Source organism: Salmo trutta, chromosome 13 (assembly GCF_901001165.1).
Source record: "Salmo trutta chromosome 13, fSalTru1.1, whole genome shotgun sequence".
NCBI lineage: Eukaryota > Metazoa > Chordata > Actinopteri > Salmoniformes > Salmonidae > Salmo > Salmo trutta.
Window position 1 is genome coordinate 65,517,229 of NC_042969.1, and position 25,969 is coordinate 65,543,197.

At 43.2% G+C, this 25,969-nt stretch overlaps 2 protein-coding genes and 1 pseudogene across 6 annotated transcripts in view; 1 reads left to right on the plus strand and 2 right to left on the minus strand.

Annotated features, from left to right (window-relative positions):
- Positions 1-5,013, minus strand: part of LOC115206346 (nucleoredoxin) — a 62,167-nt gene extending 57,154 nt beyond the window's left edge. Inside the window, exon 1 of the mRNA XM_029773184.1 lies at positions 4,504-5,013. Coding sequence (XP_029629044.1) covers positions 4,504-4,812 — 309 coding nt within the window. The 5' untranslated portion in view covers positions 4,813-5,013. The remainder of the gene's footprint in view (positions 1-4,503) is intronic.
- A 478-nt stretch (positions 5,014-5,491) lies between these two features.
- LOC115206347 (thioredoxin domain-containing protein 17-like) lies at positions 5,492-9,762 on the minus strand (annotated as a pseudogene).
- A 719-nt stretch (positions 9,763-10,481) lies between these two features.
- The window catches only part of kiaa0753 (KIAA0753 ortholog), a 30,401-nt gene continuing 14,913 nt past the window's right edge, over positions 10,482-25,969 (plus strand). Inside the window, exons 1-15 of one of the 5 annotated variants that reach the window (XM_029773186.1) lie at positions 10,482-10,898; positions 13,612-13,899; positions 14,014-14,284; positions 14,525-14,697; positions 14,793-15,014; positions 15,475-15,667; positions 17,608-17,780; positions 17,905-18,047; positions 18,192-18,347; positions 19,779-19,868; positions 20,195-20,282; positions 20,733-20,819; positions 21,034-21,204; positions 21,428-21,509; positions 21,694-21,814. In XM_029773186.1, the coding sequence (XP_029629046.1) occupies positions 10,797-10,898; positions 13,612-13,899; positions 14,014-14,284; positions 14,525-14,697; positions 14,793-15,014; positions 15,475-15,667; positions 17,608-17,780; positions 17,905-18,047; positions 18,192-18,347; positions 19,779-19,868; positions 20,195-20,282; positions 20,733-20,819; positions 21,034-21,204; positions 21,428-21,509; positions 21,694-21,814 (2,360 nt within the window). In that variant the 5' untranslated portion in view covers positions 10,482-10,796. The remainder of the gene's footprint in view (positions 10,899-13,611; positions 13,900-14,013; positions 14,285-14,524; positions 14,698-14,792; positions 15,015-15,474; positions 15,668-17,607; positions 17,781-17,904; positions 18,048-18,191; positions 18,348-19,778; positions 19,869-20,194; positions 20,283-20,732; positions 20,820-21,033; positions 21,205-21,427; positions 21,510-21,693; positions 21,815-25,969) is intronic. The other 4 variants (XM_029773189.1, XM_029773187.1, XM_029773188.1 and 1 more) reach the window with 4 other exon arrangements.

Genomic DNA, 25,969 nt, shown 5'->3' on the forward strand with positions numbered 1-25,969 from the left:
GCCAGACTCCTTATGTGACTCTTCAAAACGAAAACCTGCCTAATAGTCACAAACCTAAAGCCCCCAAGGTCCTTTCAAAACACTAAATCTCCTCACTTGTAAAAGATGCACGACAATGTCTTCGGTATTTAATCTAGTCTCTGCATAGTTAGATAATAAACATTCCCAGCGATGTGAGCAACAGAATATACTACATAGGACAAGAGAAAGCAAGTGCAGTGTAGGGAATGAGAAGGGAGGGGAGGGCGAACTACTGTAGGAGGGGTGGACGAGGGAGGGAGAGAGAGAGAGGGGCCTGGTGGGTGATGAGGCTCTGAAAGAGGCGATGGAGAGAGATTGCTGGCTGTGCCAGGAGATGAGCCCTGTGTCGCTCAACAGAGCTGCCTCTCTCTCGCCTCCCCTGCCTTCAGCCAGAGCCCAGCCATGCCTGAGAAGAGGGGGAGAGGGCCACTTACTACCCACAGACCCACAACCTCAATGTAGCCCTCCACCAGGTCAACATCATACACCAATTAGGCATCTCTCTCCCTCCCCCTCTTTCACACACACGCTCGCTCTCTCTTTCTTTTACTGGTTGCTATGATCACACCCACATGCAGGCGAGATCTGGACTCAAATGTTGATTTAGAATAGAGCATTACCTTGTCTTGCTTCCCTCCCATTTACTGGAAACGGGTTCTGGTTGCAATATAGGCATGGATGATGCCTTTGGCCATAACTGTGTATGATAACAAGCACTGGTAATTCATATTGGTGTGAGTTGCCACCTTATTTTTTTAAAAATTTAAAATCAACTTAAAGTCCTGTTAATATAAACTGTGAAGAATGAGTGGAAAATAAACAGTATATAAATGGAAAGAAATAAATAGCCAGCTCATGTAGACACAGCTGATACATATATATACAGATGATATCTCCTCTGAAGCAAAGCTTCTCTTATCAGGTGCCAGGAGCTTCATATACCCGTCCTGGTGATAAAACCACATCTGTGCAGCAGACAAAGGCTGAGACTACATAGCAAACCCACAAGGCTACAACGCCATCTGATGCATTACAAAGCCTGGCTACAGGAGCAGAAATCACATTCACATCAATGCACACACAGATGCCAAAAGAATAATTCTGAAGGGGGAAATATACAGGCCACATGAAACGTTAAGTAAACACTAAACAAGTACTTGCCTTAGGACATGTCAGAAGGCTATGGTAGTACATCTACATCTGACTGCTCAATGAAACATCAACTCTCTCTTCAGTATAAAAAACAGAGCAGGCCAGAGGTTAGTTAAACCCCTAACGGACACACTCATTCAGGCCCCTGCTGCACTGAAGGTCACAATTACTCTGCAATTAATACTGGTGGCACTGTCCGAGTTAAATGCAAAGTTGTACACTACTCTAAGGTAGCCTTAGCCAAGTCATGGCCGCACTCGAATTTTGAACAATGGCAATGTTAATGCTGCAGAATATTTTCCACCAGCAGCATTCAGAACACAAGAATTCTGCACTGTGGCTATACGCTCCTCCCAGACTGGCCCAAGACAACTCCCATCCCTCCCGCCCTCAAATCAAATGCCTCCATCATTCCCCTCCTTCACGCCTGGACTGCATAATGAAGTGAAACACAAACAATCTGCAGCACATTAGAAGGGCCTTGATTGAATCTAACTAAGCTGCACCTATTTAAAGTGAGGGTTAGGGTTCTACAGGAAAAGACTACACTAAGGAAATTCCCAAATAGTTCATAAAATATACAGCAAGCTATTTGATGAAGATGGGGAAGGGTTGGGTGGTGTGGAGCCAAGAGGCCAAGGCTCATTTAAAAAGGTCCCGTATGCCCTTACAGTTGAAAGATAATCATCCTAAATGTCTCCATCTCATTGAAGAGGTGGTCAAATGTTGATGTAGTAATTACTTGCTGGTATGTAGGTAAACTGGGTAGGCCTAGATCAGGTAAATACATTAAAAAAACATCCCCTAAAATGGCACATTGTACAAAATATCATTCCACTGGCTGATAGTCGTGCATGCAGAACTATTCTTACAGAAATCTTTTGCAAAACCTTTTTACTAGCCTAGTGTGGCAATGTAATAAGACACGGAAGAGTGCTATCTATCTATCTATCTAACTATATATATATACACACTCTGTTAATATAGAGAGAATATTTCCAAATAAAAGAGTTGCCCTGGCAACTTAGGACAAGGAAATTATCACCGTCCAACTAAAAGCCAGCCTCTTTCATCACCATATTCTGCTCCCATTATTTTAAAGAGATAGAAACAGTATGGTATGATTTCCTGGTTTGTTTTCTTTACTGTGGAATTGTATTTTCTACCTATCCTGTGAGGCCTAGAGACCATGATAATGTCTTTACCAGCCGTTACTGGGTTTAATGTCCTGTACTGCCAACAGGGTAGCAGCAGCAGGGCACTGAGAATGGCGCAGGTCTGTTCTCTGCAGACAATTAGATTTATATTCACACTAACTCGGCTCTCTCCCGCTACCCTCCTCTCCCTTACAATTGCAATGTACACAATGATAATCTTTATAGCATATAGATTATGTGCATGCAGCTGCAAGCCGAGACACATCGGCTAGCCGAGACAGTCTCAGTGGGATTAATTGTAATTTGTTATTAAGGATCATCATTTGTTTTTAATACAGACATGCTGACGTATGTAGAAAACTGGAGGTGCAGAGGACCCAAAATGGATCCTGATGTGGGTGAACCTGCAGCATGATGCAGGTATCATCTAGGTAAACTTTATTTCTAATCCTGAAACCCTTGCCTTACCCATAAATGTACATTATACAAAACACTCTGACATCAGCCTAAACATTTAAGGCTTTCACAACATGCTATTTTTGTTTATTGAATTAATGTCCAGAAAATAAATACAGACATCAAGATATTGTGGTAATCATATTTACAATCTAAGCCTAGATTAATTATATGGGACAGTAACTGTAATAATTTGTCAAATTGCACACACGGAAGAGGGTGGCAGGTAGCCTAGTGGTTAGAACATTGGCCAGTAACCGAAAGGTTGCTAGATTGAATCCCTGAGCTGACAAGGTAAAAATCTGTCATTCTTCCCCTGAACAAGGCAGTTAACCCACTGTTCCTAGGCCGTCATTGTAAATAAGAATTTGTTCTTAACTGATTTGCCTAGTTAAATAAAAGGTAAAAAAATATATAATAAAAAAACATCAGAATAATTTTGATACATTAGGGACATTTAGTTTGTTGTATGCAAGGTAAAATAATGAATAAATGGACAGTGTACATAGAAAAAGATTTGGCAGTTTTCTGTGAAAGATTATGAGCTTAATCATCATAACCTTTCTTAACATCCATAGGCTAAGCATCTATTTTGAAACCATTATATTAAACCCATATGAAAGAGATGGACAGATAATGTGAATCAAATGAATGACTGTCACCTACAGGTTTATTTATAGGAAATTTGATTAAATCTTCTCCTTTTTCAAACATATGGGTGTTTTCCAATAGCTGTGTAATGTGTATGCCTATTATGAGATGTGGACTTCTGGATCCTAAATAATGGCCCTGCAAATAAATAACTAATTCAACAACAGCCTAACAGCCAAAGACGAGGCCATTGTATCGAGTTTCACATATTTCACTAACACTTTGATCAAAAACACATTATAACTTTTTTCTTTGTATTTTTACAATAACAATTATCAGCATCGATCATTTCAGCTTGGCTATAATAAACCTTAGATATTAGGTATCCATATACAGAACAAACAATTAAACAAAAACTTTTGAACTATATTTAAATCAATATTTATATAGCATTGTCACTATTTCTAATTGCTATAGGCCTATAATAAGTCCAGTTTTGGTCAATATCTTGACAATATGTTTTGGTCAATTGTCCTGCCCCAAAACAATGTAATTTGTTACTTGAGTGTTTGAATTAAAAAGGATTCTACAAATGCCATTATGAATAACAATACATTTTAACATTAGCATTTATTCCCACTACCTGTGTGTGTGTGTGTGTGTGTCATTTTCTTATTTGAATATGGATATTTAGGCTATAGATAACCTGTGACAATGCCACTGGGGTGCACAATAGATAGGCTATATATTATATCCAATGCAAACAATGGAACCTGGAATAAATACAGTGGGCCTTCTGTAAACCATATTATGTATACATGAGAGACAATGACACATGAATCTACCTACTGAAAAATAGGTCAGCTGGCAACATTAGAAACAAAATATGTTAGACCCTGAATCAACTTTTGGTTCCACCGTCAATTATGTCCAATGACCCAAATAAATGCATATACCTGTGCACTGTAAGGTAGGACTATATAAATGGGCCAAGTGTGCCGTTTAATTAAGTAAGGGTTTATTGGCCAAATGGCCAGGGTAGGCTAAATATATTTCTGTCACATATGTTTTTTTATATCGTGACTCAATTCCAGATTCAGATTTTTATTAATTGGTCACTTCTTACCTTTTTGTGTCTATCTTTGAAAGGCAATGCCGGCCATTGCATCTCCTGTAAAAAGTCTTGCCAGTGTTTCTGGTCCTGATCAGATGAGACGAAGACGATTTCCAATGTGTCTTTATGTTCAGATGATTTTTTGAACTTGCTATAAAACTCACACAGACTGGCGTTGAACTGCTTACAGGGACCGTTTAAACTGCAGCCGAAGTAGAGCCCGACCAGGGACAGCTTGCTGCCCAGCGCCTGTACATCCACCTCGGCTTTCTCGCTGTTGACGAGCCGCTCCCCGAGTAGATTCACCAGAAACTCTGACATCTCTGCTCGAGTCCTTGAAACAGACTCTAATATATTCCGTTCTCTTACCAAGACTGCAGAAAATGAAAACTGAAAGGCTCAGTAAAAACAAATACGCCCACGTCCTCCAATGTAGCTTCCTTGGAGAGCCCCAATTCGTGGTATAGCCTATGCTCAAATGTGTGCACGACGACAGATACCCTTTTCCGCTTCTCAGCTCAGCTCAGCCGCTCCAATGTGTGGTGTGTAGGAATGCGCTCCACTTATACTGCTACAATTGTGGTTGCGCTCATCACTTCAAAGCAAACACCTCTTTCATGATACCTAGTTATTAAATGGCGATATTGAGTCTATATAATATTATTGATGTATGTATATAAAACATTTAGACCACCTTTGTTTGGTCTGGTATTTAATAACACTACTTGATCAAGTTCACTATTCAATGACTGATTGTTGTCAGCATTGAGCATGTTTAGGCCTACATGGTAGACACATGACGTGTTTAGGCCTATGTGTACATTAAACCCATATGACAGATCTAGGGATAGGTTACTTTTTTCTTCTTCATGAGCCTATAAGGAGCTTACTTTTTTTCTCGGATTACAAAGACAACAGAGCCTATTATTAAATGTGCTAATTATATGATCTAATATTGTAATTTGCATGAAAAAGTTTGAATTTATATTTCTATAATTTCTGATATTTTTACATTTTTTATTATAAGACATATTAGGCCTAATGTATTTAGACAGGCTGAGGGAGCCACCTAGCTTCTCACAAAGTGAACTGCACTAAAGACAAACTTCATTTTACACATGACATTGTTTTCATCCAGCCATCATTTCTTTTCATTTGACTAAAGTTATACACTATAACACGACAATCACAGTATACCAGCTAATGCTTCAGTTTATATCCTCACTCTATAGATTACTGCCGTGAGTAAGAAACAAGAATCATCAATGAGATTCAATTCATTTGACACAATTTGTCTGACCCAACACATTCTAGGAGTAGGCTGCCTACCACTTATGGGAATCTAATTTATTTGTCAAAACTGGGCTATGTTATTATAACTCTTCTATTTAATTTACTAAATGAAACATCAAGTTCTAAAAGCAGTCAGCTAGCTCTACCAAGGCCTCTGGTTATGTTATAGTTGCTTTTTATTTCCATGTAAGAATAGCAACACATTCACTGATTAACACTGACTCACAGGGAGACGAGTGTGTATTTGAATTCCAAAGAAACAATCATTTCAATTCAATCAAGTGTAGTGAAAAGGTGATTGGGCTGGGACTGGATCTCAGGAGAGAGGGAAGTGGAAGATGACCAAGTGCAGGGCGAATGTGGTCCTCTGTAACCCTCTAGTCCTCAGTGAACATCATCCTCACTGGGACTGGATCTCAGGAGAGAGGGAAGTGGAAGATGACCAAGTGCAGGGCGAATGTGGTCCTCTGTAACCCTCTAGTCCTCAGTGAACATCATCCTCACTGGGACTGGATCTCAGGAGAGAGGGAAGTGGAAGATGACCAAGTGCAGGGCGAATGTGGTCCTCTGTAACCCTCTAGTCCTCAGTGAACATCATCCTCACTGGGACTGGATCTCAGGAGAGAGGGAAGTGGAAGATGACCAAGTGCAGGGCGAATGTGGTCCTCTGTAGCCCTCTAGTCCTCAGTGAACATCATCCTCACTGGGACTGGATCTCAGGAGAGAGGGAAGTGGAAGATGACCCAGTGCAGGGCGAATGTGGTCCTCTGTAGCCCTCTAGTCCTCAGTGAACATCATCCTCACTGGGACTGGATCTCAGGAGAGAGGGAAGTGGAAGATGACCCAGTGCAGGGCGAATGTGGTCCTCTGTAGCCCTCTAGTCCTCAGTGAACATCATCCTCACTGGGACTGGATCTCAGGAGAGAGGGAAGTGGAAGATGACCCAGTGCAGGGCGAATGTGGTCCTCTGTAGCCCTCTAGTCCTCAGTGAACATCATCCTCACTAGGTCAGCTTTGAAGCACTCCTCCTCAACCAGCTTCTGAGGCTGAATTAGATGGAAGAAAAGAAACAGAACTTAGCATGTTTTGGTAACACTTTCCCTGAAGGTATATTTTATTAAGAATTGATAAAAAGTTTATAAATGGTTAATAACAACCTCACTAATGTGTTAACACTAATGTGTTTTTTTGTGTGTTTTTTTTTTTTTACAGATTGACTATCTATAAAAGAATAATAAAACGATTTTGGGTCCCGTTGAGTGTTACCACAAAATCCAACGAAAAAGCCACACTTTTAAAATTGATTACAGAAATTCTCCTTCTTTGTCATCTTGCCATGCACTTATGCTCACCGTGCCATATCGGATCAAAGTGGGAACTCCACTGAGCTTCAGAGTCTTCTTGAATTCATTATTGGGATCCTTCCAACTGGTCGAAGATGAAAAGGTATATTAAGCAAAATCCAAAAGTCAAAGACATTTAGGTCAAATGTATAATTTTGTGCATTGTATATATACACACTGAACAAAAATATAAATGCAACATGCAATAATTTCAAAGATTTAACTGAGTTACAGTTCATAAAAGGAAATTCATTAGGCCCTAATCTATGGATTTCACATAACTGGGAATACAGATATGCATCTGTTGGTTACAGATACCTTAAAAAAAGGTAGGAGCATGGATCAGAAAACCAGTCAGTATCTGGTGTGACTACAATTTGCTTCATGCAGCGTGACTAATTCCTTTGCATAGAGTTGATCAGGCTGTTGATTGTGGCCTGTGGAATGTTGTCCCACTCCTCTTCAAGGCCTGTGCGAAGTTGCTGGATATTGGTGGGAATTGGAACACGCTGTCGTACACGTCTATCCAGAGCATCCCAGACATGTATGACATTTGGGTAATTTTTCCACCATTGCATGTCTGGTGAGTATTCAGGCCATGGAAAAAATGGGAAATGTTCAGCTTCCAAGAATTGTGTCCACATCCTTGCGACATGAGGCCGTCAATTACAATGCTAAAACATGAAGTGATGGCAGCGGATGAATGGGCCTCAGGATCTCATCACGGTATCTCTGTGCATTCCATTTGCCATCGATAAAATGTTATTGTGTTCATTGTCCTTAACTTATGCCTGCTCATACCATAACCCCACCGCCACCATGGGGCACTCTGTTCACAACGTAGACATCAGCTAACTGCTCACCCACACAACGCCATACACAAGGCCCTACACCCAAACAAGGGCACTGCGTTCATCCACCTCTGGCCTGCTGGCCTCCCTACCTCTGAGGAAGCACAGTTCCCGCTCAGCCCAGTCAAAACTGTTCGCCGCTCTGGCACCCCAATGGTGGAACAATCTCCCTCACGATGCCAGGACAGCGGAGTCAATCACCACCTTCCGGAGACACCTGAAACCCCACCTCTTTAAGGAATACCTGGGATAGGATAAAGTAATCCTTCTAACCCCCCCCCTTTAAAGGATTTAGATGCACTATTGTAAAGTGTTTGTTCTACTGGATATTATAGGTGAATGCACCAATTTGTAAGTCGCTCTGGATAAGAGCGTCTGCTAAATGACTTAAATGTAAATGTAAATGTAATGGTCTGTGGTTGAGGCCAGTTGGAAGTACTGCCAAATTCTCTAATATGACGTTGGAGGAGGCTTATGGTCAAGAAATTAACATTCAATTACCTGTCAACAGCTCTGGTGAACATTCCTGCAGTCAACATGCCAATTGTGCGCTCCCTCAAAACTTGAGACATTTGTGGCGTTGTGTTGTGTGACAAAACTGCACATTTTAGAGTGGCCTTTTATTGTCCCCAGCACAAGTTGCACCTGTGTAATGAACATTAATTTAATCAGCTTCTTGATATGCCACACCTGCCAGGTGGATCTGTCAGGTGGATGGATTATCTTGACAAAGGATAAAATGCTCACCAACAGGGATGTAAACAAATTTGTGCACAACATTTCTGGGACATTTTATTTCAGCTCATGAAACATGGGACCAACATGTTACATGTTGTGTTTATATTGTTGTTCAGTGTATTTTGCTCATTTCAAATATGCTGTCCAAGAGAGACAACAGTTCATGGTGTTACAACTTGTACAATTTATTTAAGCTTTTCAAAACTTCTAGCTGCATTTGAGGGTAAGAAGAATACTTATTTTCTAATGCCTGTGGATTGCACAAGACTATCATGCTGCTATCATCACCAGTGAATATGAAGAAAAGGTTGAGTAGCCTACATACTATGGCCTCTCTCCAACCTGACAGTAGAAGAAGACTGAGCCCTCGGGAAGGTGGGACATCTCTCCTCTAACAACTGGCTCAGCTGGAGGGGAAGGAGGAGAAGATGGCAAATGTGTGTGGCTTTGATTTATGCACACCATAAATTACACAATAGTACAGTGCGATATATAATAAAAAATACAGAAAATATAGCACAAAACAAGCACCCCCTGTAAACACTTTACAGAGATTAGTTGGCTTGGCTACCATGAATTGCCAACCATAATGCAGCAGAGACTGACACATTATGACAGACAGCTGGGAAAGAAAGCCAACAGCTATACATGTCAGGTACACCAATGTATAGCCATAAAACAATAATTATGTTACCTTTCACACAATCTGGTCACCAGCTCAAACCTTGAGCGTCTTTATCACCAGAGAAATATGCAAATATGTCCTTTCCTTTCCTCTCAGACACTGCTTTGCAAAATTCATCATAACCATGGACCTTTACTTCTTCGTAATGAGACATGATGAAATAGAATAAGTAGCAGTATTATCAATTATCGTAGGCTAGGCAAGCAGGTATGAAGCATTTCATGCAATAACAAATACGACATGGACTCGTCGCCCTATGATCGCTTCTAAAATACTACAAGCAGAGAGTAAGAGGTAAAGAGAGAGGCCCGACTCGGAGGGAAATCTGTCTCCGTCCATCAGGTGGCATTTTTGCCCACCAAGTGAGGAGTTTTTGTATGGAGGTCAATGAGAGTGTCGAATTTGGTTAATGGCTTATTTGCTACGTGATGTTTAGTTGATTTAATATAAGTTTCGTAATTCTTAGGTTGTTACGAGTGCACTTATATAAGTAGGACACGTGACACCCACGCAACTTTTATTAAAAAAACAAACACTTTATATCGGATTTGTCTCGATATAGCTATGCATATTCATGATATGAGGCTGGTAGCATAGCAGCTCTTCATTGAATACAGACGATTAACGTCAACAACCCTCATGGTATATTCAAAAAAGTATTAAAATAATGAGATATCCACCTATCCAAAGAAAGAATAGGTGGGATCTGAACAGCACCCGTGCCGCTTTGTGGACAACGAATCCCATTGTTAGGTCAGAGAGACAAGTATCTTGTCAGTATATCCATAATCTTTGCTACGAGTACAGAACACGCATGGTAACGCTTCCTCTTGTCTATGAAAAATAAAAGTGATTGGACAACTTCATCCTATTCGTGTAATGTTTTTGGTGATTGTTTAATTGAAAAAAACATAATCTTATGGACACAAATAGATAGAACAATTAAAATCGAATAATATTGATCAAATGTTAGTCAAATTGTACGGTCAAATTAGTATTTTAAGTGTCCTACATTTGGTTATGTTTGATGATTTCTGCTTTCCGTAGGTTAGAAATACTCACTTCCTGTTTTTACGGAAGACAGTGCTTATTATTGGTTGTCATGGCGGCGTTTTAATTTTTTAAAACTGAGATTAGATTGCTAGCTGTCGAAGTGTATCCCGTACAAATAGTCCCCGAGACACATATTTTCAATTTATTTACATGATAATAATTTAAGCATAATGTTGAATGGCTAAATACGTACTGAAACGTTAGGCTAAGGTTGGCAAAATGGATCAAAACTAACTGTTAGCCTAACGTTAGCTAGCTATCTAGGCAGCTAGCCAGGGTTACAGCTGATGTAGATATACCGCTAGCTAGCTAGCTAGCTAGCTAGAGGATTTAGGAACAGCTATGGCTGCAAACTTTCTGAAGGAGTCCCCGGTGACCTTAGGACAATCGAAAAGCTGGGTCACTTTAGGTACAAATCGTAGCTCTCGACTTTCTCAGAATCAGGTAAGACAACGTTAGCTAAAGGACATTCATGTAAACCCACATATAGTTCACAATCCATTTGACCATCTGACCAATAAACCACGATTCGTAAGACTGAACAGGCAGTACTATCAGACCAGGTGTACACAAACACGGTAACGTTAGCCCCACAAGGAACGGTCCAGTCACCTTTCCTGGTTACTCTGTATACAAATGACTTAACACACAATGAACTGAACGATCTGCAGAAATTCTGTGATGACTCTGCAATAGTAAGTTGTATCATAAAAGGTAGATAACGTGTAGTGGCAAGTGTTTTGTGTTATGCCATTATGTCTAATATCTGGAGTCTCCCTCTCTAACTTTAAGCATCAGCTGTCGGAGCATCTTACCGATCACTGTGCCTGTACACAGCCAATCTGTAAATGGCCCACCCAACTACCTCATCCCCGTATTGTTACTTATCCTCTTGCTCATTTGCACCCTAGTATCACTACTTGCACATCATCATCTGCACATCTAGCACTCCAGTGTTAATGTTAACATGTAATTATTTTGCCTCTATGGCCTATTTATTGCCTTACCTCCTGACTCTTCTACATTTACACACACTGTACATAGATTTTTGTATTGTGTTATTGACTGTACGTTTGTTTATGTGTAACTCTGTGTTGTTGTTTTTGTCGCACTACTTTGCTTTATCTCGGCCAGGTCGCAGTTGTAAATGAGAACTGGCCAACCTGGTTAAATAAAGGTGAAATAAAAAAAAGTGCTGGAAGGGAAACTTAGCGAAGGATGACAAACAAACTGGACAAAATCATAAAGAAACCAAGTGATACAATCAGATGCAGTCGTGTCAATGCAGGACATGTTCATAAAAAGGCTGCAAGCTAAAACACACATGATCATGGACAATGCTACACACCCACTCCACAACGCTCTAATGCAACATAAACTCAGCAAAAAAAGAAACGTTGTCTCACTGTCAACTGTGTTTATTTTCAGCAAATGTAACATGTGTAAATACTTGTATCAACATAACAAGATTCAACAACTGAGACATAAACTGAACAAGTTCCACCGAAATTGAATAATGTGTCCCTGAACAAAGGGGGGGTTGAAATCAAAAGTAACAGTCAGTATCTGGTGTGGCTACCAGCTGCATTAAGTACTGCAGTGCATCTCCTCCTCATGGACTGCACCAGATTTGCCAGTTCTTGTTGTGAGGTGTTACCACACTCTTCCACCAAGGCACCAGCAAGTTCCCGGACATTTCTGGGAGGAATGGCCCTAGCCCTCACCCTCCGATCCAACAGGTCCCAGACGTGCTCAATGGAATTGAGATCCAGGCTCTTCGCTGGCCATGGCAGCACACTGACATTCCTGTCTTGCAGGAAATCACTCACAGAACGAGCAGTATGGCTGGTGGCATTGTCATGCTGGAGGGTCATGTCAGGATGAGCCTGCAGGAAGGGTACCACATGAGGGAGGAGGATGTCTTCCCTGTAACGCACAGCATTGAGATTGCCTGTAATGACAACAAGCTCAGTCCGATGATGCTGTGACACACCACCCCAGACCATGACGGACCCTCCACCTCCAAATCGATCCTGCTCCAGAGTACGGACCTTGGTGTAACGCTCATTCCTTCAACGATAAACGCGAATCCGACCATCACCCCTGGCGAGACAAAACCGTGACACGTCAGTGAAGAGGACTTTTTGCCAGTCCTGTCTGGTCCAACGATGGTGGGTTTGTGCCCATAGGCGACGTTGTTGCCGGTGATGTCTGGTGAGGACCTGCCTTACAACAGGCCTATGAGCCCTCAGTCCAGCCTCTCTCAGCCTATTGCGAACAGTCTGAGCACTGATGGAGGGATTGTACGTTCCTGGTGTAACTCGGGCAGTTGTTGTTGCCATCCTGTACCTGTCCTGCAGGTATGATGTTCGGATGTACCGATCCTGTGCAGGTGTTACACGTGGTCTGCCACTGCCAGAACGATCAGCTGTCCATCCTGTCTCCCTGTAGCGCTGTCTTAAGTGTCTCACAGTACGGACATGGCAATTTATTGCCCTGGCCACATCTGTAGTCCTCATGCCTCCTTGCAGCATGCCTAAGGCACGTTCACGCAGATGAGCAGGGACCCTGGACGTCTTTCTTTTGGTGTTTTTCAGAGTCAGTAGAAAGGCTTCTTTAGTGTCCTAAGTTTTCATAACTGTGACATAATTGCCTACCGTCTGTAAGCTGTTAGTGTCTTAACGACCGTTCCACATGCGCATGTTCATTAATTGTTTATGGTTCATTGAACAAGCATGGGAAACCGTGTTTAAAACGTTTACAATGAAGATCTGTGAAGTTATTTGGATTTTTATGAATTATCTTTGAGAGACAGGGTTCTGAAAAAGGGACGTTTCTTTTTTTGCGGAGTTTAGTAGTAGTAGGTTCATCCTGCCCAAAAGGTCATTTTTACACACAGCCATTATAAATGACTCATTTGTTATGCCTTTTAATGTTTAGTTGTTGTCTATTTTCCTGAGGAACAGCATCATTTTTTACCTGTCTTTTATGGCTATTAACGTTATTTAAGGAATAAGGCCAGAGGAGGTGTGGCCAATATACCACAGTTAAGGGCTGTTCTTAGGTACAATCCTTAGCCGTGCTATATTGGCCATTTATCACATTATGTCATTGCAACAACAGGAATGAAGCCAGTGCCACTATTGTTCTCTTTCAGTTACTTTTCAATGCAGCCATGCCTGCCAACGCCTATAACCGTGCTACCCAAGTTGGCCCACCTGCACCCATTGTGATTGAGAAGCTGATGCCCTGGGTAGAGAAGCGGGATGACCTGGATAGCAACTGCAGCTCTCTGTGTTTCTCTGCTCTGTCTGAGGAGCGTCTGCTGGCTGCAGTCAGGCTGGCCAAGAGAGATCTGAGGAAGAGACGACAGGAGTCATTGAACAGCTCCCCCATCAGACCACAGCCAGAGGAGACCACTCCCATCAAGAACAATGTGGTGCAGGTAAATAAGAGCTCATCAGTATACTCCCCTTTCACTTGTACTGTTTATACCCATCTTATTCTTCTCCAAGAACGATTCATCGATGATCAACCTTTATAATTTTTCAATTTCAAGCAGAAGGGGGTTGTTCCTAAGGGGAGGTCCAAGACGGCCGGCCCCAAAGAAGAAGTGATTCAGTCTGGAGCCAAGGTGCTTGTTTACACCCCCCAGAAGTACGTCTCCATACCCCCTGGGCCTGATCATGGCCGGTCCCCCCCAACAAAAGACCCAGGCCCAAGGCAAACAGCCAGCAAGGAGCCCCACACAGCCCTCAGCCAGGAGGTCCGCAGGCTGCAGAGAGAGCTGGCCAACTTCATCCAGAGAATAGACCAGCTGGCTAACAGAGGTAACTCCACATAAATAAAGTCACCCATGAGTTAACCAGTCAAATGGCCATGGTCAGAGGTTCTAGTGATTCTATTTCTATGGGTAACACACCTGGAGTGGCACCTTGTTGGCATACAGGTGCTAATATGCCAATCTATTTAATATGCTGTTATGAACTTTTTTGAATGGTATTTATTGTATGGGACACTGCATGCAGTTTAGAGACCAATGGTCATGTGTATTGTGCTGTGCATTCCAGGGCGAATGGTTGTAGAGCCATTGGAGCCTGATGAACAGCGCAGGGTGGAGGTCCGCAGACAGGAACAGGCAGCCCGCTCTGCACGCATCATCTATGTGCTACAACAACAGGTGAAAGAGATCCAAGTGGATTTAGACAAACTACGCTCCCAGAAGATTCAGCACACAAACAAAGTAAGTCTCACTTAATAACCCAAGCTGTTATGAGGTTCATGATGAGGACAATGACAAAGACTAACACCCATCTCCCTCTGTCTTCGTTTTCTCAGTCCAAAGCAATGGACAGGTTGGCTGCTGCCCACAGAGGGGCGGTCAGAGCCATGCAGGTGTTCACTAATCAGCTGTCTGACACGTCTGAGGGCAGGATGCCCTCCTATTATAAAGAGCTGGGCCAGCTGATCCGCCAGCTCTCTCTGTGCTCGGCCAAGGTGGAGGTGGGCCAGGGATCAGCCGTCCCAGAGACTGCCCTGGACATCCTGCTGAAACTAGAGGTCAGTCATAGGCTGAGTCCCAAATGGCTACTTATTCTCATTTATAATGCAGTACTTTTGACCAGGGGCAGGGGTCAAAGGTCTCTGGTCCCATGTAATGCACTATATAGCAAATAGAAAGCCATTTGTGATGCTCCATAGATTAAATCCATCACCTACAGGTCACACTCACCTTATTACACAGAAGATGGACACCAGAAAATGTCCCAAATCTATTGCTAATTTTTGATAAGCAATCAAACTTTGTAAATCAATATTAGGTTATACAAGCAATACTCTATTTAAAAATACTAAGCTATTCAATCTAAAGACATTGGAAATAAATGTGCTGGAGAGCCACACAACCATAGGTAGAGCTGATGTATTATACACTACATTTAATTTAGATTTTATTTGGCTTCTTGAATTTGAATGTTAACAGAATATATTTGATTTTCCTGTCTCTCTCTGTGTTTCTCAGACCCTGGATACTGCTCTAAGCAAGCAGGAGAGTCACGCACAGTGGAGACATGCCCGAGTACGCAGCTCCTCCCCTGCACGCCACCGCAGGTCTCCACATCGCAGCACGTCTCCTCCCCGTCGACCCAGGGGCCCCGCCACCAGGGGTCTCAGAGGACCTCGTAGAGCAGCAGGCCCCAAGAAGTCCTTCCCCGGTGAGCAAAGAGCAGGTGTTCTCATTCTAATTCTGGCTGAGTGACTCAGCATTCAGAGACACTCGTAATCTCAGTCAGCTGTGCTGCTGAAGCTATTTTATTAGCATTTTAATAAAGATAGCCTAATTATCTTTTTTTTTTTATTATTATTGGCTCATTATTCCATATCCTCATAACATCAATAACTCATGTAAAGTAATTTCATACATCATAAAACTGGGAACAACTAACACAGCAAATGCGTCAGACAAATCAGCATCCCCCTCCTACGGTTGAAACCACACACACACACACACACACTGACACAGCAGTTGATAAAATATCTGATCCAAATATAGGACATTTATTGCGTGGGCTGAACATTTCCTGAAACTGCGTTTTTAATTTCAACGTCTCATGTCTTTGTTTACCCTGTTCTCTCATTGTGAACGAGGGAGCAGATCTTTACGGCTCCCATGGCTCAGGAATCACCTGAAGGCTTAAGTGCTGCGTGTGTTTGGGCCTCCCACCGAGCCCGAATCACGGTACCAGGGTGGAGCTTAATGAGGGGCTGGCTGAGTGACACAAAGAGGGGAAAGAGGGTCTGGGGTCCGGTTCTCTGGCCATGGGTCTCCTGCAGGCAGCTCATTGTGTGGGTGGCAAGGTCCTACTGTGTACAGTCTCTGTGGGAGAGTGAGTGCAGCCACCACACATCACGAGAGGGTTTGAACTGCATTGCATGCACAGGTCTCCTTGGCAACTACCGTAATTTCCGGACTATTAAACGCACCTGAATATAAGCCGCACCCACTGAATTTAAAAAAAATATTATTTTGAACATAAATAAGCCGCACATGTCTATAAGCCGCAGGTGCCTACCGGTACATTGAAACAAATTAACTTTACACAGGCTTTAACGAAACACGCTTGTAACAAAAATAAATAGGCTTTAACGAAACACGGCTTGTAACAAAAATAAATAGGCTTTAACGAAGCATGGCTTGTAACAAAAATAAATAGGCTTTAACGAAGCATGGCTTGTAACAAAAATAAATAGGCTTTAACGAAGCATGGCTTGTAACAAAAATAAATAGGCTTTAACGAAGCATGGCTTGTAACAAAAATAAATAGGCTTTAACGAAACACGGCTTGTAACAAAAATAAATAGGCTTTAACGAAACACGGCTTGTAACAAAAATAAATAGGCTTTAACGAAACACGGCTTGTAACAAAAAATACAAAATTAGCAGTAAACAGTAGCCTACCAAGAAAGTCATTGGTCACCATCTTCGTTCTACTGTGCACTGAAACCACTGAAACCATCTCCTTCGGTGTCGGAGTTGAATAGCCTCTGAATTGCTTCATCCGATATTGGATCGTTTTCATTGTCGCTCTCGTCACTTTCATCCGGAGGCAAATCTCCCGCTGAGCCCTCTTCAACATGCAGCAGTCCAGCCTTTCGAAACCCGTTGATGATAGTGGATTTTTTGACATTTTTTAGATTTTTTGTCTAATGAAAGCTTCATGCCGCCAAAAAACTGAGCACGTCACAGAATGTGTTTTTGGAGAAAAAAATTGAAAGCGGGAAAAATCCATATATTAGCCACGTCATTGTTTGAACCGCGATGTTCAAAGCCTGGGAAAAAGTTGCGGCTTATAGTCCGGAAATTACGGTAATAACAGTTCCCACTGTCAATGAGCAAGCCCCCTACCTTCTCCACACTGCCAAACAAGCAGCAGGCAGGTGTTTGTTTGTGTGCTTGTTGGCCAGGTAATTGTGTAGTCTGTCAAAGGAGCAGGCAGATGTTATTCCTGCAGGCCATACAGGCTTTACTAGTGTTTGATTAGTCATGTCAAGCACTGTAACACTTATCTATTGAGCACATAGCCTCGCTGTTGAAGTGTTTCAAAACAACATTTCAATCAGAACTGATCATGAGCCGATGTTGTGATGTTAGCAGATAGGAGAGCGGTCCCTCTGCATCAGCAGCCCCCCGGAGCCACAGAGCCTCCTCCACAACTGCATCGCAGCCAGATGCTCAGCGCTGGCCTGGAGAGCCTGGTCCATTTCAGGGAAGGAGGGGGGCAGGTCCCCAACAGTCAAGGAGGAGCACTGCACTCCGACAGGACAAAGGTCAGTGAGTTTAATACGAACATTTTTGCTGCAATTAAATTTATTTTAATATGTCCATTATATAACTGGCTAGCCCAAACTATTTTCACTACAATTGTGTCTCTTAAACATGATCTTTGTCCAGAAGCAGGGAGCCCATGTGAGGGATGCAGGTTTCCAGCAGCCCACTGTGGCTTCCAGGCTGAGAGTGTGTCAGCACCCACAGAAGGAGGCCTCTGTGCCCTGGATACCGACGTCACCTCACTCTCCTAAACAACAACAACAGCGGTGAGCTCAGAGGAGAGCACTCTCTCTTGTCCTCAGTCTCTCTTTTGTAACTTACTCTCGCTGCGTACTCTCTCTCTCCTTCTCTTAGTCTCTTTTAATTGTCTTTTTTTTCCTAATCCACTTCCACTTGTGTTATGTGACCAGCTCCCCTCAGAAGAGGCCAGAGCCTCGATGTCTCTTCTCCCCCCTGAAGCCCTCCTCAGGACCCTCAGAGCAGCAGCTAATTGGTGTGGTGACTACAGAGCAGCACCAGGGTCTGATCTCTGATAGACAGAGACAAGCCCACAATGAAGCCCTCAGGTCAGTGATAATAACAGTAATAAATTGTATTTGCGTAATGCTTTTCCTTTAACACAGAAAACATAAACCATTGGACATGGCAAACAACCTTTTGCCATATTAGCATCACAGTACCTTATTAGCCTCACTTATTTGAGGTTTTAGTTGATGTATAATATAGCAGAATGAATGTACCAAAGGAAACTGCCCAGGGAACAGTTAAATGAATGGATCTGCTCATTTTGAGTAATTAAGTAATTTAAAACCATGATCTCAGACCCCACTTTCTGAAAGCTGCAAGCAATACTCTGATTCCAATTCAAAGTTAATTTCTCCAATAAATTCAATCTACATGTTTGCTTCTTCGATTGGGGACATTATTTTTCTTTTTTAAAGCACCGTGATGGATAGCAGCACCTGTCTGCCTGCACTAAATTCAAGTGCACAGCAACCCTCTGCACTAATCAAATCTTAATTAGTGCAATTGAGGTCTATAATTAATCCAACGCCTGCAGCCTGCTTTCGGTAGCTAGCATTAGGACTGGTTCTGTCTGTGTTGTACTGTCTTTTATGTCTGTGTTGTACTGTGTCTTTTATGTCTGTGTTGTACTGTGTCTTTTATGTCTGTGTTGTACTGTCTTTTATGTCTGTGTTGTACTGTGTATTTTATGTCTGTGTTGTACTGTGTCTTTTATGTCTGTGTTGTACTGTCTTTTATGTCTGTGTTGTACTGTGTCTTTTATGTCTGTGTTGTACTGTGTCTTTTATGTCTGTTGTACTGTGTCTTTTATGTCTGTGTTGTACTGTGTCTTTTATGTCTGTGTTGTACTGTGTCTTTTATGTCTGTGTTGTACTGTGTCTTTTATGTCTGTGTTGTACTGTGTCTTTTATGTCTGTGTTGTACTGTGTCTTTTATGTCTGTGTTGTACTGTGTCTTTTATGTCTGTGTTGTACTGTGTCTTTTATGTCTGTGTTGTACTGTGTCTTTTATGTCTGTGTTGTACTGTGTCTTTTATGTCTGTGTTGTACTGTGTCTTTTATGTCTGTGTTGTACTGTGTCTTTTATGTCTGTGTTGTACTGTGTCTTTTATGTCTGTGTTGTACTGTGTCTTTTATGTCTGTGTTGTACTGTGTCTTTTATGTCTGTGTTGTACTGTGTCTTTTATGTCTGTGTTGTACTGTGTCTTTTATGTCTGTGTTGTACTGTGTCTTTTATGTCTGTGTTGTACTGTGTGTTTTATGTCTGTGTTGTACTGTGTGTTTTATGTCTGTGTTGTACTGTGTCTTTTATGTCTGTGTTGTACTGTGTCTTTTATGTCTGTGTTGTACTGTGTCTTTTATGTCTGTGTTGTACTGTCTTTTATGTCTGTGTTGTACTGTGTGTTTTTATGTCTGTGTTGTACTGTGTCTTTTATGTCTGTGTTGTACTGTGTCTTTTATGTGAATGCACAGGCAAGCCTGGCTGGACAGGATGACCATGCAGAGACTGAGGGACCTAAATCAGCTGAGTAAAGATGAAGCAGAACGCATCCAGAGACTCCGGTACACTTGTGTAGTACTACGTCCTGTACACACTCCCTGTCATAGCCTAGAAACAAATATACTGTTAGTCTACCCTGTCAAGCTAAAAGTGGAAGGTCAAAATGATTTGTAGTTGTGTCAAGGTACTTGTTCCTCAGTGTGAAGCTATTAAAACGTATCACCTCCCTGAAGCCCTCCAGGTGTGTGACTAGTATGAGTCTGGAAATCAATGGACAAACACAATATTACCAAGCCAGAGGGGAATAACTGAGTAAAAAGACAGGATTCAAAGCCTATATATTGTCACACCAGGCGTGTGTGTGTGTGTGTGTGTGTGTGTGTGTCAGGTCTGAGGTGGGCTCTCCAACCCAGTGGGCTGAGAGAGCTGAGCAGGAGGCCCGAGGGAGACTTCAGCCTCTGTTGAACCAAGCCCTGGTAAAACAAACATGTAAACTCTGCTCTCAAAATATAAAGGGTTGTATGCACACAAAAAATAGACTTTAGACAATCATTTAGAGTTGTTTATTGCTTTTCAGAAGGCAGGGAATAAATGAGTGTGTAACTTTGCTGTCACTCAATACCCACCTTGTTGTTACATAAGAAAAGCCTGGACCAGGGAGAGCTTTCCCCTCCCTCAGGAATTCCACTGCCCTCAGAGGAGTGGGAAAGTCAATACATCTAATTTGTAATTGAAAAATCCATACTGCTATTTACCACCAGATTTGTGCTACCACAGTGAAATGAATAGGGATTTTACAGCTAGGGTGTACTGCTGCAGCCTTGTGTATGTGCTGAGTGACTGAGTTAGAGAAGGAGAGGTTGGTGATAGGTAGGAGAAGGTCAGTAGTCGTGTGGTACTGAGCTTGCCCTACCTGTGTACCCCAGCAGATAGGAGCGGCTGCCTCTCAGACCCGGGACAGAAAGGCCACATCGGCACTGAGGCATCAACTGTCTGAACAGGCTGCAGACAGAGTGAGTAACCCTGTCATATCGTTATGATACTGACCTATATTACCAATTTTATTTATGTTTTCTCAGTATTTGAGTCCCAAATGCCTATAGGGCTCTGGTCAATAGTAGTGCACTATATAGGGAATAGGGTGCCATTTGGGGAAACAGCCCTGAAGTGATTCCATTAAACCCTTTCCCATGTGCTGAGCTCTGTGCTATCTACCTCCCTCTCCAGGCTGCGGAGAGCGCTGAGGTGCTGAGTGAGGCCCTGCTAGAGGAGCTGCTGGCCGATGCCGCGCGGGCCGCCTGGGCGGTGGAGACAGACAGACGGACGGAGGGTTTGGCCCAGCTCCAGCTCCAAGCCCCCACCCTGGAGAGCATGCTGCTACGCATGGAGGAGATGGAGGTGAGCCCTGAGCACAGCCCTAAGGAAAGGCCACCACACAGGGAGTTTGAAAGGGCACCACTGGTCAGTTTGTGTGATGTTTGACAGCCTTGGTCAAGCTGTGCTGTGGAGACAGTGAATGCACTGTCCAGTCCAGTCTGGATTCCTGAAAAGGCTTTGTATTATTGTTTGGTTGAATAATTAATTGAAATAATGTACTTCTGTCATCTATGTGTCTGAGCAGAAAGACCAGGAAGCTGTGAGGAGGCGTTTTGCTACCCTCACATACTCAGACCCTTACTACTGGAACAGAGGGGACACTACTGGTGAGTAAACAGACCAAGTAACTCCTCCACACACTTTTGCATGGGGGTTTGAATTGTTGTTCCTCTGGTACCCTGCAGGTGAAGGTATTGTGTTAGTGCTGTTTTAGCCAGTTGAGAGCAAGGTTATTCCTCATTCTCACTCCTTTTCCACTCGTCTTTCTCTTATCCCCCATCTCTTTCTCAGGGCCCCAGAGGTCTGTTGCAATCTCCAGGCCAGTCTCTCCTCAGCCCGTTAGGATCACCAGGCCAGCACTGAGACACACCACCACAGCTGACATTGTCCTGGAGAGCCCTGTGGAGACCGGGTGAGTTGACATGTGCTCTTCTGTTTTCTCCCTTTCCCAGGTCATTTCTGGTGTTGCCAAAGCGCTCTTCTCTGTGAATAGTCCTATGCACAGTATTCAATAGAATATTGTGTATTATTATAGTATCTGTATGTTGATATGTTTGTTTTGTAGTAATCACCATGCAGTACTGCAGCCTCCATCTTAGAGAAAGCCCTGTCTGAGTTTAATGGGTTGATGTATGGACAGATGGTTTACATGTATAAACTGGGTGGTTCAAGCCCTGAATGCTGATTGGCTGACAGCTGTTGTATATCAGCCTATACTACGGGCATGACAAAACTTTTTATTTGTAATGCTCTAATTACATTGGTAACCAGTTTATAATAGCAATAAGGCACCTCTGGGGTTTGTGTTATATGTCCAATATACCATGGCTAATGGCTGTGTCCAGGCACGCCGACTTGTGTCGTGCCTAAGAACAGCCCTTAGCCGTGGTATATTGGCCATATACCACACCCCCGCGTTCCTTATTGCTTAATTATACATTTACTGTTTGAATATTGGAATGCCGTACCCTGACTATTTGTTGGTATTGCAGATTGTATTTAAGGGTTATGAGATGCTATACTGGGTGATGGGACCTCTGGAGTCTCCTCTAAATGTCAATTCATTACAGACGATAATGGTGTATGACATCACTTAACCTGCTCCCACCTTATCAGACAGGAACTCATTAAGGTGTCAAGGATGGCATGGGACAATATAACGAGACAAAACTGATGCAGAACATTGATCCCATTAATTTAACACAGTGAGAAAGTGCCCAACAAAACCACCGTCCCAAAAATGGTCAATTACTTTATTTTCCAGTTGGCGTCCATAACAAAACTGATGGAGGTGGAATGTTGTTTATGCCTTTCCCAGAAGGCACTGCTTTGTTGTGCCTCAATTCTGTCTGTTCATCTCCGCCCCTAATGTCTCGTGGCTGGAATGAGACCAAGCCTCACTCCTTCCAAACCCCCCCTCCCTCTGGCAACACATAGAGGGAGTGTGCCTCTGCCTCCCTCCCCTGCCAGAGCTTTAGCTGTAGCTGCCGTTGTTTAAATGAACTAGGAAAGTGAAGGAAGAAGAAAGATGGGAGAGTGTGAGAGATGGGAGCCAACGGCTGACAGGGGAAGTAAGTTGTTGAGAGTGGAGTGGAGTGCAGCGGAGCGGACATGTCAGCATGATGCAGTGGAACAGATTCAAGCAGCAGCACCATTAGCAGATTAAAGACAGTCAGTAGTTCACTGATTCTGCCCCAACTGGACCTTCTGGAGGGGATCAGACCAACTCTTCTGTGACTCATCTCTCACTCAGTCTGTCTGCTTTTACCCACCCATCTGTAACCTTCTGTTGCTGTTTCTGAAGAGCGGGCAAACTAGTCCTGGCACCAGTCTCTGTAACATCCCACTCCTCGTGTCTTTGGCAAATGACACGGAGTACAAGGAGTGGAATGTAATAACTGAACAGAGACGGGCAACTAGGTTATGGGCAAACCACCGGAAAACTATAGCTCTCGCTGTCTGTTTTGTGAGTTAGGAGGAAGATTTGGTAAATCCCAAACTCCATGCATAGCGCAGGTTATGACTTTGTCTAGTTATTTCATATGATTTATGGGTAAAACAATGCTTGCAGAACTCACTGAGCTTGGCTTTCTTGATCCTGTATTGGAGGTAGTGATTAGCTTTACTTCTAACCTTGTGTTGTAGCTAACAGCTACCTGTATCCTCCTGCCTCTATGAAGCTAGCATTAGACTCACCCAGGGCAGTCTGCCTCTATGAAGCTAGCATTAGACTCACCCAGGGCAGTCTGCCTCTATGAAGCTAGCATTAGACTCACCCAGGGCAGTCTGCCTCTATGAAGCTAGCATTAGACTCACCCAGGGCAGTCTGCCTCTATGAAGCTAGCATTAGACTCACCCAGGGCAGTCTGCCTCTATGAAGCTAGCATTAGACTCACCCAGGGCAGTCTGCCTCTATGAAGCTAGCATTAGACGCACCCAGGGCAGTCTGCCTCTGTGTCTTCCTCCCTCTCACGGCCCAGTGAATTACACAGTCCAATGGGACTTCTCACCTCTGCCTGAGTGGTAGGTCATTTAGTTTGTGTGTTTAAAAAAGGAAAATGGCCTGTGTCTTCCGCATTGCCTCTGACACACTGCTCTCTGACAGGATTCCTATAAAAAGACTAGCAGAGTGCGTCATGAAAATCCTCTCCCTTGTACTTCCCTTGCTTTTCCCCCAATAGCTGTATGATGGAGATAATGTGGAAGTGTCTGATCGAAAATGAAGCCAGGTATTTGTTTGTATCGACGAGCGCACTCGTGTGAAAGCACAACGCAATGATTGTGTGTCTGAGAATGCCGGGCAAGTTTTCAGCGTATTCTGTCTTTTGTAAAGCAATAGGCATTGATTCTAAATGGCACATGGATATTGTCTCATCCCCCACAAACAGACAGAATGACAGAGCATATTCTGGAGTTCTTCCCTCCACTCTATCTTTATCTTTATGTGCCAACACACAGGGAGTATTTTCCACTTCCTTCCCAGTATGTTTCCCTGTAGGCCTGTGTTCTGAGTGCTAGCTTCAAAGGGTTGACAGAGATAAAGGTGCCACTAGAGAGTGATTCCATAGAAAACCAGGGGGAAAAAACTAACATGATTTTGGAAATTTTCACTAAATGTAATCCATAGGATTGTCCTTTGGAGGAAAGATTATTGACATATTGTATATTTGACATTTGTATCTAAAAGCGTAATTGAGAAATAATTAATGGAAGTTGGCATATTTATGACATTTTGTCCTTACCCTCCTTTAAGACTCCGTAATGCAGTGGTCACCAACTCAGTCCTCCTTTAAGACTCCGTAATGCAGTGGTCACCAACTCAGTCCTCCTTTAAGACTCCGTAATGCAGTGGTCACCAACTCAGGCCTCCTTTAAGACTCCGTAATGCAGTGGTCACCTACTCAGTCCTCCTTTAAGACTCCGTAATGCAGTGGTCACCAACTCAGTCCTCCTTTAAGACTCCGTAATGCAGTGGTCACCTACTCAGGCCTCCTTTAAGACTCCGTAATGCAGTGGTCACCTACTCAGTCCTCCTTTAAGACTCCGTAATGCAGTGGTCACCAACTCAGTCCTCCTTTAAGACTCCGTAATGCAGTGGTCACCAACTCAGTCCTCCTTTAAGACTCCGTAATGCAGTGGTCACCAACTCAGTCCTCCTTTAAGACTCCGTAATGCAGTGGTCACCAACTCAGGCCTCCTTTAAGACTCCGTAATGCAGTGGTCACCAACTCAGTCCTCCTTTAAGACTCCGTAATGCAGTGGTCACCTACTCAGGCCTCCTTTAAGACTCCGTAATGCAGTGGTCACCAACTCAGTCCTCCTTTAAGACTCCGTAATGCAGTGGTCACCAACTCAGGCCTCCTTTAAGACTCCGTAATGCAGTGGTCACCTACTCAGTCCTCCTTTAAGACTCCGTAATGCAGTGGTCACCAACTCAGTCCTCCTTTAAGACTCCGTAATGCAGTGGTCACCTACTCAGGCCTCCTTTAAGACTCCGTAATGCAGTGGTCACCTACTCAGTCCTCCTTTAAGACTCCGTAATGCAGTGGTCACCAACTCAGGCCTCCTTTAAGACTCCGTAATGCAGTGGTAACCAACTCAGTCCTCCTTTAAGACTCCGTAATGCAGTGGTCACCAACTCAGGCCTCCTTTAAGACTCCGTAATGCAGTGGTCACCTACTCAGGCCTCCTTTAAGACTCCGTAATGCAGTGGTCACCAACTCAGTCCTCCTTTAAGACTCCGTAATGCAGTGGTCACCAACTCAGTCCTCCTTTAAGACTCCGTAATGCAGTGGTCACCTACTCAGGCCTCCTTTAAGACTCCGTAATGCAGTGGTCACCTTCTCAGGCCTCCTTTAAGACTCCGTAATGCAGTGGTCACCTACTCAGGCCTCCTTTAAGACTCCGTAATGCAGTGGTCACCAACTCAGTCCTCCTTTAAGACTCCGTAATGCAGTGGTCACCTACTCAGGCCTCCTTTAAGACTCCGTAATGCAGTGGTCACCTACTCAGGCCTCCTTTAAGACTCCGTAATGCAGTGGTCACCTACTCAGGCCTCCTTTAAGAC